General features: G+C 35.5%; 1 protein-coding gene across 1 annotated transcript in view; it reads left to right on the top strand.

Annotated features, from left to right (window-relative positions):
- The window catches only part of LOC127868724 (WD repeat and FYVE domain-containing protein 3-like), a 118417-nt gene that overhangs the window by 7838 nt on the left and 98233 nt on the right, over positions 1-12346 (top strand). The window contains exons 3-9 of the mRNA XM_052410728.1: positions 1086-1209; positions 1554-1828; positions 2138-2330; positions 2858-3044; positions 6884-7050; positions 8658-8690; positions 12104-12159. Of these exons, the coding sequence (XP_052266688.1) occupies positions 1086-1209; positions 1554-1828; positions 2138-2330; positions 2858-3044; positions 6884-7050; positions 8658-8690; positions 12104-12159 (1035 nt within the window). The remainder of the gene's footprint in view (positions 1-1085; positions 1210-1553; positions 1829-2137; positions 2331-2857; positions 3045-6883; positions 7051-8657; positions 8691-12103; positions 12160-12346) is intronic.

Genomic DNA, 12346 nt, shown 5'->3' with positions numbered 1-12346 from the left:
CATAGCAACCAGAATTTTTGACATCGGAACGAAATGAAATGACGTGCATAATGTCCATATTGCCATCTATCCATGTTTCAAGTTACATGAAAAAATATTAAGAACTTTTAAAGTTATCGCAGGATCCAGAAAAGTGTGACGGACGGATGGAGACAAAACCATAAGTCCCCTCCGGTGAAACTGGTCGGGACTAATAAATGTTAATTTGATGTTCAGCTGGTAGCTTCAAGTGTAGCTTAAATCCTGTTTCAGCTGCAGTTCTTTGATGAGCCTTTGTGATCACCTTTTGTCCTTATTTTGTCTTTAGTTGTCCCTTTTGTATGGTCTGTCATTTGCGTTGTGAACACTTTAGAAGGCCGATTATTGCCTAATCTTTATGAAACTTCATATGAACATTTTTCTTAATAATATCTTGTCAAAACTAAGTCAGGTAGGTGTTAACAATTAGTCACTAGGTCAAATAACAGAAGAAGCTTCAGAGGCTGCATTTATTTTCATTTAATTAAGTGAGACATTTTGTCCCAATAAGATCTAAGCCGAGTATAAAACTGGGTTACTTATGGGAAAAGACTAATTCACAAGGTTAATAGATGAAAGAAAAAGCTTAGGAAGTGAAAAAAGCTGATTTTGTGCAATGATAGTGGTTTATGCAAAAACATGGCTGTCCGGAAAAAAGCTGATTTTTTGCAATTATGGTGGTTTATGCAAACACATAGCTGTCCGGTGTTGGGGCAGTTTTCTATTGTGAAACCTTGTTTTCACTTATTAATCAGAACAATTTCCTTGGAGTCTCAGGTGAGCCCCTTAGGGCCTTTGGCCGTCGACCGTGTGATCAAACACTTTCTGTAAATGTTCACATCAAGTAATTATTTTGTTTTGCAAAGAAAAAGAAGAACCTCACAATTTTAAAAGTGTTGTGCTCCATTCAGTTTCCATTGGATAGGGCAGGTAATTAATGAAAGGTCATTTGGATTGCTTTTCATATCAGAATGCAGCAATATTGTGAATTTTAGAAAGTCATTATTGATATTTAATTACAGAAACTGAACTTAATTTCATAATAAACTTAGTTAATAATTTGACAGATATTTGGCAATGTTCCTGCAAGTGCCATGCCAGAGAAGTTCAGTGACATCCTGCAGTTTTGTTCCCATGTGTCAAAGTTAATGGTGACCGAGGTGAGACGACGAGCATCCAACCAGTCCACAGGTAATGTTTGCAGACAAATTTTATTATTTATAAATGTCAACATGTAAAATGCAACAGCTTGATTTTTCATTAGGACAGCTTTTTTCCTTTGGGAAGCGAGTTATATATTTGTCTTGAACATTACACTTGCTTTTTTATTTGAATTTTTTTAAACACGATGTTTAAATTGACCATACTGGCTGTCCAGATGGCCTTTGTCCTCTCTGATTTCTTAATTTCATTTTAATGCACAGATTATGTTATTTTTACTGTGATATATTTAATAAGAGTTATCAGTTCTTAGCTTTGAAATACTTGTGTAAAATAAATTTTGTTGTACCTTATTCTTGTGTATGATATTTTAGAGGCTGCCAGTTGCGCAATAGTGAAGTTCCTGGAAATAGAATCCACTGAGGAGTCCAGTGCAGGCTGGATGTTGCTGAGCTCCCTGAACCTCCTGTCGCTTGGCAACCAGGCCCTGATAGACTGCATGACAGCTGCCTCACTCCCCTCCACCCTCGTCAAGTGTCTCTATCTGTTCTTTGATCTGCCTGATCTGGCCAATCCTGATGTGCTTCAGGCTGGCTGCGAATTCACCCCACGTGAACGACGAGTGTTGCTTCAAAAAGTCTTTGTGCAGGTAAAAAAGAAACTAAAATTATTCAATATATTTTTTTTATATTTTTGGGAAAAAAGCAATTAAAATGATTTATAGAAAGTTTTTATATATTTTTGGCTGTATTCATAGACAAACTATAAGACATTCATTGTTTGATATATGAATTATTTTGGAAATAGGTACCTATAAATAATCAAATCAAATGCATTTTACTATGCAATATCCTCAGTTGCATGCACTATGCAATAGCCTCCATTTCATTGTACAATGCAAGATCATCTATGGTTTAAACAATTGTCATGAAAGATATATGAAGTATTATTTTCGCAGGTTCTAGTTCGGCTGTGTAACCACATATCACCGGCTGAAGAGCTAGCGCGCAAGGATGATCTAGGCCTTCTGTTCAGTGCAATAACCAGCTGGTGCCCTTCTCACAATGTCAACTGGAGGAAGAGTTCGGGGGAGGTGCTAGTCACCCTGTCTCGACACGGCCTCACGCAGACTGTCACCAAGTACATACATGGTATGTATTCCTGATGTTATCGTGATGGAGACCTAAGAGATTTTTGCTTTGGAAAATATATGTCTGATATTTCTTCTTTTTCACCTTTTTACACTCCATAGACATCATGATTAAGCATCATAATGTTGTTGTCTGGTACTGTTGCATAATTATACAATTCTGTATTTCTCTCATGGCTTGTAGACATAGGTATTGGGTGTTCAGCTTCTCAGCACCTATTGCCTTAATAATATCCAGCAATGTTTAGCTAACTCAAGCACTCATCACTTTTGTGATCTCCTTTTGTCTGCTGTGTGCTGTCAGTTGTCAACATTTGGTTTGCCAGCAGATGTTGCATTTATTGACTAATCTTCATGAAACTTGGTCAGAACATCTTCCCCAATGATGTATTTGCCAAATTTGATTCTGGGTCTGAAACTGAATTACTATTTTAAATAAAAGAAGTGGGTGACGTTGGTTGAAGAAGTAGGTCATGTGGTCCCCAAGCAAGGCTCCTATATAATAAATGAATATTCCTCTCTTGTCAGACAAGGGTTGTGTTCGTCACTGCGTTGAGAACATGCAGCGTGCCCAGGACCTGTCCCCCCTGGACCTAGTGGAGATGTTTGTCACTGTGTTCTGCTTCCTCAAGGACTCCAGTGAGGTCTCACACATCCTCCTGGACGACTTCAAGTCATGCCAAGGATACACCTACCTCACAGATTTCATACTCAGGTATGCTCATGGAAATGTGTTTTATCACTTGCTATACTTTGGTTTTTATGCCCCTGGTAGGGTGGCATATAGCAGTTGAACTGTCCATCAGTCAGTATGTCAGTATGTGTGTATGTGTGTATGTCAGTCTGTCCGTCAGTCTGTCCGTCTTTCCCAAAAAAACTTTAACATTGGCCATAACTTTTTCAATATTGAAGATAGCAACTTGATATTTGGCATGCATGTGTATCTCATGGAGCTGAACATTTTGAGTGATGAAAGGTGAAGGTCAAGGTCGTCCTTCAAGGTCAAATGTCAAATATATATGGCGTCTGTCCGTCCGAAAACTTTAACATTGGCCATAACTTTTTATGTCCCCCACTATAGTAGTGGGGGACATATTGTTTTTGCCCTGTCTGTTGGTCTGTTGGTTGGTTGGTTGGTTTGCGCCAACTTTAACATTTGCAATAACTTTTGCAATATTGAAGATAGCAACTTGATATTTGGCATGCATATGTATCTCATGGAGCTGCACATTTTGAGTGGTGAAAGGTCAAGGTCAAGGTCATCCTTCAAGGTCAAAGGTCAAATATATGGGTCAAAATCGCTCATTTAATGTACACTTTTGCAGTATTTCAATATTCAAGATAGCAACTTGATATTTGGCATGCATGTGTATCTCATGGAGCTGCACATTTTGAGTGGTGAAAGGTCAAGGTCATCCTTCAAGGTCAGATGTCAAATATATGTGGCCAAAATCGCTCATTTTATGAGTACTTTTGCAATATTGAAGATGGCAACTTCATATTTGGCATGCATGTGTATCTCATGGAGCTGCACATTTTGAGTGGTGAAAGGTTAAGGTCAAGGTCATCCTTCAAGGTCAGAGGTCAAATATATGTGGCCCAAATCGCTAATTTTATGAATACTTTTGCAATATTGAAGATAGCAACTTGATATTTGGCATGCATGTGTATCTCATGCATGCCTTTAGTGGTGAAAGGTCAAGGTCAAGGTCATCCTTTAAGGTCAAATATATGGGTCAAAATTGCTCATGTAATGTCACTTCTGCAATATTGAAGCTAGCAATTTTATATTTGAAATGCATGTGTATCTCATGGAGCTGCACATTTTGAGTGGTGAAGGGTCAAGGTCATCCTACAAGGTCAAACGTCATATAGGGGGACATTGTGTTTCACAAACACATCTTGTTTCAATATTGAAGATAGCAACTTGATATTTGGCATGCATGTGTGTCTCATGAAGCTGCACATTTTGAGTGGTGGAAGTTCAAGGTCAAGGTCATCCTTCAAGGTCAAAGGTACAAAAATAATAATTTCAAAGCGGTGTTCTCATATGCTGCACATTTTGAGTGGTGGAAGTTCAAGGTCAAGGTCATCCTTCAAGGTCAAGGTCATCCTTCAAGGTCAAAAGTCAAAATTAAATAAATTCAAAGCGGCTTTATCATGAAGCTGCACATGTTGAGTGGTGGCAGTTCAAGGTCAAGGTCATCCTTCAAGGTCCAAGGTAAAAAAAAAAAGAAGAAAATATTCAAAGCGGTGTCCTCATGAAGCTGCACATTTTGAGTGGTGGAAGTTCAAGGTCAAGGTCATCCTTTAAGGTCAAAGGTAAAAAAAAAAAAATTTTTTTTCAAAGCGGCGCAGTAGGGGGCATTGTGTTTCTGACGAACACTTCTCTTGTTGTTTAATGCAGCCATAATGCCATACAAAATATTTCAACCTTACACATGTGTTATTTAACAATTATTTTGATATTGCGCTTGTGTACAATTTTTTTTTGCAATATCGGCTACAAAATTCTGTGCCTTACAAATCAAATGATATTATTTTGTTGAAATGACAATGTCAACATGAATGGTTGTGGCTAGGAAATGTCCTTTGATTGGGGGTGAATAACTTACCTATCAAATTGTAAAAAAAACATTCCAACATCAGGGCAACAGATAAGATTTCATGTCAATTCGTTTTTGCAACAAGGTTTTTGTGATAATTAGTTTTTTTGTCAACACCATTTGTCAATTAGTTTTTGACTACATGATTAAAACCTTGCCTATATTTCTGGATGATATGAGCTCTTTATTTTGGGCATTAATAATTCTCAGCAATTTTTATTCCAATCAATCAAGTCATTATACGTTCACATTGTCAATTATTTTTATTCCCCCGAAGGTAGGCATATAGTGATCGCATTTCTGTCCGTCTGTCTGTCTGTCTGATTTTCTGTCTGTCTGTCCATCACACTTTGCGTTTAGGTTTTGAAACTTCTATGTCGCTTCAGATGTAACCTTCATATTTGGTATGCATGTGTATTTGGACAAGGCCATTCCATACGCAGACAAATTTTGACCCTTTGACCTTGACCTTGAACTAAGGGTCCGCATTTAGGTTTTGAAATCTGCGTTTAGGTTTCGAAAAAGCGTTTTTCTGGGGCATTTGTCACTGTATGGTGACAGCTCTTGTTTTTTACTATAAATAATTAGTCTATTGACAAATCATGGTTGATAATGATTTATTTTGTTTCAAGGGCGCGTTTTCAAACACACTCTATCAACCAAAAGCCATTGGTAATCATTTTCCACAATGTAATTGTTGTAAAGACACAAAATCGCAGTGATGGTTTCAGCTGATTATTTTCAGAAGCTGTCCTCACATGGGCTATTAAATCTGATAATGTACTGTTCACAGTGTCTTTCCTAGCCGGTCCGCGTTTACCAGAATTTTTAAAACAAAGTATTTTTTTTATATAGACACTGGCCATAACTGGTGTCTGTATAAACACACTTCGAATATTACAGCTGCACTTATGTTGCAATATACAAATTCAAATCGAACGCGGTACGGAGGAAAAGGGTTCAACCAAGCAAAGATTGCAATTGGTTTGCTCATTTTCATTAATTGTTTTCTGTAGTATTGATTTTTTAAATTTTCGTTATTTTCTGTTTTTTGTCAAATACAAATCGTAAAAAACATTAAAACAATCCTTACCTGTGGCCCTGTCACATAATCTGATGAAGGTTTAGTTAGTATTAATTGCATGGTTTCTATACATTTCTATACAATCAATTTCGTGTGATGCCTTTCTAGTCAATCGAATGAGTAAACTATCATACATGTATATAATATTTTCCTTGAAATAAAAGTCTTTTTTTTTCATATGAGCTGATGCTAGTTAAGCCTGCATCCAATTACTTTTGGTGTACAGGGGCTTGAAATACCCACCATAAAAACTTTGCAGTTAGATTTAACAGACACAAATACAATTACAAATACAAATACAATACAATTTCTTCCTTGGCAGACACTCTAAAATATGAGATAGTCATTAGCATTTTACACATGTTACATAAAGAAGATACATTTTGACAATAGAGTTTATAAACCTCTCGAGCAATCCTGCACTTCATTATCACCTAACCTCTGACTCAAGTAGGACACTTGCCTGTTAACGACATAAGAATGAGCACTTAAAACTTGTTCACTGACTCTGGTTATGCTCTTCCTAGCAAAACGAGAGTATGTTAACTGTCTGCTGTTATTATGCTTGAAATAATGTTCAACACTTGACAAAAACAATAACAAGCAATAGATCAATCAATTATGCTTGTATTCACATATAAGCCTTGTCCTGAGAAAATGGAGTTAAATGCATGTGCGTAAAATGTCATCCCAGATTAGCTTGTGCACTCTGCACAGGCTAATCAGAGACAAAATTTTCCGCCTAAACTTGAAACAACAACATAAAAGCAGAAAGTGTCATCCCTGATTAGCCTGTGTGGACTGCACAGGCTTATCTGGGATGACACTTTATACACATGCATTAAGCCCCGTTTCCCCTTGTAGACTGGAGGGAGATGAGAGTGAGGAGGCAGTACAGGCATTGAGGAACCTGGTGCTGCTGGTTGGCTCTCTCACCACCTGCGGCTTTACTGAGATCAAACCCAGCACCGCCAGCACCGGATCTATATATCAGATACCAGGCTTTGCACTTCCGGCCCCAGTTGGTAAAGGTGAGGGATTTGACTTAATTATCATGATGTTGTCTATCATTTACCGGTAGTACCCACATACCTTATCAAATTGGTCAATAAGCATGTCAAGTTCAATAAGTGTTTTTGCATTTTGCATTTTTTAGAATTCTATTTTAAATTTGATCGAATGTTTTGAAAAGCATACATACATGGTCAAAATAATTTTTTGCAATAAAATTAATATCTTTTTTATATTTAGACATTGCATGGTAAACTAAATTTTGAGTATAATATATGCTATTCTGATTTTGTTACCCCTGAGTATATGTGTGTGTGGGGGGAGGAGGGATAGTGTGTGTGGACATTTTGTTTGTCACACTCATTTAGGTGTGCAGCTACATACAGAGGGGGAATCTGTGTCTTTCAGACACATTTCTAGTTTATCATTTCATTTATATAAATTATAAACACAACTTTATAACAATTACTCTATTTCAACTATGTTAAAGATTTAATGTTGATATAAACATTTATATTTCCTTGTAGAAATGCACACTCTTTATTTTCAACAATAAATGGCCATGATTTATGCAATAATTTATATACTTTCAGCTATTTGTTGTAATGTATAATTTTATTTTGTTTTAAATACAGGTTCTTTCGCTTTTATAACTCTGAACAATTAACCTGACAATGTGTTATGTTATTCTCAAAAATATTGATTTTGATTAATATTTCATGTTGATTGAATAATTTGAACACTAATAAAATGACAGGTATTTTGTCAACACAAAAATAGAGCATTTAAAAAAATTAGAAAAACTATTAAAGACTGATATATTTCATGTATTTGAATATACTCAGAGAATTAATAAGTCATGCATTTCCCCAGAATTTTGTTTAGTAGACAAATCAACAAAAAGTTGCCAATTGGTTTGATTGTTCTTTTATGGTACCCCAAATTTGGAAATTCAGGCAAAGGGATAACTCTGATAAGGAAATTCAGGACAAGGGTTCCCCTTTTTGGGGCACAGGAGTTTTTATGTCTCCCCACTACTATAGTGGGGGACATATTGTTTCTGCCTTGTCTGTTGGTTTGTTTGTTTGCCCCAACTTTTACATTTGCCATAACTTTTGCAATATTGAAGATAGCAGCTTCATATTTGGCATGCATGGGTATCTCATGGAGCTGCACATTTTGAGTGGTGAAAGGTCAAGGTCATCCATCAAGGTCAAGGGTCAAATATATGAGTCAAAATCGCTCATTTAATGTACACTTTTGCAATATTGAAGCTAGCAACTTGATATTTGGCATGCATGTGTATCTCATGGAGCTGCACATTTTGAGTGGTGAAAGGTCAAGGTCAAGGTCATCCTTCAAGGTCAAAGGTTATATATATGGGGACATTTCACAAACACATCACTTGTTCTTATTAGGAAATTCAAATACAGGTGTACCCTAATTTGGAAATTCAAGCACATAGGTACCATACTTGCAAAATTCATGCACAGGGGTACCCCTTATTTGAAAATGCAGGCACATGGTTTGTAAATTCATTTGCAAAAATTCCCTGGGGAAAAGCCTGCAGTTGTAAGGTTGATTGTTCAACACTGTTTCTGATGCATCATGATGATGTTCATTCCAGAGGTTGTACATGTGAATGCTAGTCCAAGTTCCAGTTGAGTGATGCTTGTTTTCTTGTTCTTTTTATTTTAGCATTTGCTGGTGAGGGATATTGCTTTGTGTAATAGGCACTAGATTTGACTAATACAGTCTTAGTTGTGGCAAAAAGTACAGTAAAAGTAGTTATTTGTTGATAGGCACTATACATCAGAAGGAAAGACACAGAAATCACGCGTAAATCTTTGCTAATACCATCATGAAACCATCCATAAGTTATAATTATCCAGAGTCGTTCATGTAATCTCATATATCTTAATACTCCCTTTTTTTCTCTGAGTTTCAACAGAGGTTCTAAACCCTTTCCCACTTAGAAGCAAAGTGAAAATGGCTATGTGCAAATAGCATTTAACCAGAACAGCCTGTGAGTAACTCGCGGTCTGTTCAGGTTTTTTGCTGGTTGCTGCTCATCAGTATCTAAGGTTTGGAGATGAAGCCTTAAAAACTTGAATCTAGTAAGAAAGGTCTTAAATTAAATATAACTTTCTAAGAGACTACAAGTGCGGGAAAATACATATCTAAGTGGTAAAGGGTAAAACAGTCTCATCAGATTACTGGGTTTTGGTTCATTATTGTGAGGCTCATCAAGTGTATGTTTCATTATCAGTAGTATAGTGTGTACATAGGTTTTCAATCAAATGCTTTTATTATTTAGGGTCTTTGATAAAGCATAAGGGCAGTGGACCCAACTTCTATTGTTATGCCCTTCCCTTTTTAAATATGTGGTCACCCTTCCTTATTTTTGCCCCACCCTTTCAAAATACTGTACTGTTTAGCGTATAAGACACAGCTTTTTTTTTCAGACAAAAGATGCCTGCGTTTTTTTAATTCATCTTCAGAAGGGGGTAATCACGTAATAGTCAAGATGGCGACCTCCATGCCAAGACAATTATTTTTGACGCTATATACCCTTTATTACTTTTGTTTAATTTTCCAATGACGCTCACTTTCCAGCCATATCAGTAAACATGTGATTAGCGTTTATTTCATATTAAAACTTGCTTTATATCTCGACTTTACTCCCCGCAAATTTTCTTAGTGGAACTTTAATTAGGTTATCCCGCTAAGAAATTTCGCAGCGAGTAAAGTCGAGATAAAGAGGGAATATCAACATGAAATAAATGCTAGTTACTTTCTTGCTGATATGGCTGGAAAGTGAGTGGCATTTAAAAAATAAATACAAGGAGTAAAGGGTATAAAAATACCTGCCTCGGCATGGATGTCGCCATCTTGACTATCACCTGATTACCCCCTCTGATCTTATGTATTGCAAAGTTTTCCATTTGACGATTCTTCATAAAAGAGATCACCCTAAGCCCCTGCCATTTGTGTGTTGATAAATTCTTAAGACTTTTTTATGTGAAGGTCAGGCAGCATTATTATAGTTTAATTAACATAAGCATCAATGATAAGTTTTCATTTTACTGTGAATACCTTTATATTAGGTGGCCTTCATATGATCTTGTCATTTCCAGTTACATTAAAGTGTATTCGCATCAATAATACAAATTTTAATGCGCTTTAAACATTTTAGCCATAAAAAGATGGGTGTTACTGCTGTGGAGTGCATTACAAGTAATAGATTTGGAATTGAAGCAATTTTCTTTAGCTTGAGAATAATGTAACACAAGATTATCATGTTATATGGTCCTTTCTGAAATTTTTCAGATATTCTCTTTCTTTTTTCTATAGAATGTTGACTTATGCTCGATATTTACACTTATGCTAATGAGTATTTACTGTTCAAGTACTCGAGCTTTATTCAGCTGTACCTTAGCTTATTGGTTTGGAAAAAAAGTTTCTTCTATGTAGATCTCGCATATATAACTAATGACACTTGGGCATGCTGTGGCTTGTTGGTTTGCACTCACCTCCATGTTTCAATCTTGACCTCCTGCATTGTGGTAAACATAGTTTTCCTTTGGAGGTTCACTTGTTAACTGGTTAATGCATTTCATTTTCTTCCAAAATTAAACATAACATTTACCAATATTTGGACAAGTTGTTTATTTGGATAACTTCTACAATCTTAAATGACATTTAGGTCGAATTAAAATTGTTAGTTACTTGACACAAGTGTTAATATCACAATCAATATTATAAGTAGTGACTGACTGACATTTAAAGCTCTGGCATTATGTCAATTACAATATCCCACTTTTCAAGATCTGTTCAAATTTAAATTTCTTTATAGTTACTGGTTTCTAAGAACTTCTAGAAAGGTTGCCATAGAAAGGTTGCCAAGTTGCTTATGTTTCCTTGATTTAGGATAAATGTAATGTGTACCACTAATTACCAGATGTAATGAAGTTATAATTGTTCATATTTTTTAAATGGTCATCATTAGCACATATGAGCATGATATTTTGATGATAAGCTGCTGGGATCAATAATCAAGCAATTACAATAAACCCATGATGTTTTATAACCCTAGCAGCAAAATAGAGCAGTTAAAGTGATATTATGGGCATTTTTCACTGTTTAATTGAGCTGAAAAGAATTAACAGGTCAAAAGAGTAAGTTAAAATGTGGTTACTGACCAATTATATGCAACTCATCTTGCTACCAGTTGTTTATAAAAAATATATTTTATATTCGATATTTTACGTGACTCACCCAGTCCTGTAAGCCGAAATGATCCGTAAAACAAAATAGTGTCTTTGTGTCGTACAAACGAATCTGCACTAAAACTAAATTTAGGCTCACATTGTACATGCGTGATCAGTTGTCAAACGAAAGTACGGTTGATATTCAAATGCATTATTTTTCTCTTTCCGGTATATTGTTTTAGTATGTTGATGCTGCATTAACAAATATAAGTGTTTATGAAGTGAAAACACCAAAAATAAACAACGTTTGCGATAGACACCTATAAACTGTTAGATGCCCATAATATCACTTTAATCAAATACTGGATTAAGGATGAAAATCTGTCTGTCCTCAGATACAAACTTGTCAGACTTGAATTCTTTTATAGAATTTAATTTAACTTACATAAATTGTACATTTTGTGCTATTAAAGTTGTGAATATGCAATTTTGAATACCTGGATTAAAACTATTCAGTATGTAATAGAATTTATATCAGATGATTATTACAACTTTCTACGTATGTCAATTACAACTGATACAACAGGGTAGTGGTCTTAATAGTAACAAGTTCTTATTTGTCAATGAATTAATATTTGGAGATGTTATGTAAAGTTGTTTTATGATAAAATTTCTATTAACAAATACATTTCTTCTATTCTAAGTACAAACTATGTACATGTATATTTATTACATCATTATTATTATACCAAATCTACTTAGGAAATAATTGTGTTGTAATAATGTTGTTTTGTTAGTAGCCTACTAGTGTAATCATAGGGGAAAGTGTTTTGAGGTTCATACTTCTTTTTTTTTTGTACAGGTGTCAGCGTGAGAAATCTGCAGGCTTTCCAAGTTCTACAAAGTGTGTTCTTAAAGGTAAGCTAATCTATGTAGGCAGAAATATATCAAACTAAGAGAAACAAGAAATATCTTTAAAAAAGATATACGGCGTTGATAGTTCAATGAATGAGATCAAGGATAGCGAATGTCTTTTTTTCTGTGTAGTTCTTAGCTGCATCACACGCAGTACGGGATGTTACGCGGAGTTTACGCGGCTTATTTT

The sequence above is a fragment of the Dreissena polymorpha genome, chromosome 2 (genome assembly GCF_020536995.1).
Source record: "Dreissena polymorpha isolate Duluth1 chromosome 2, UMN_Dpol_1.0, whole genome shotgun sequence".
Taxonomy (NCBI): domain Eukaryota; kingdom Metazoa; phylum Mollusca; class Bivalvia; order Myida; family Dreissenidae; genus Dreissena; species Dreissena polymorpha.
Note: the sequence above shows the minus strand (reverse complement) of the source record. Positions and strands in the feature narration are given on the sequence as shown.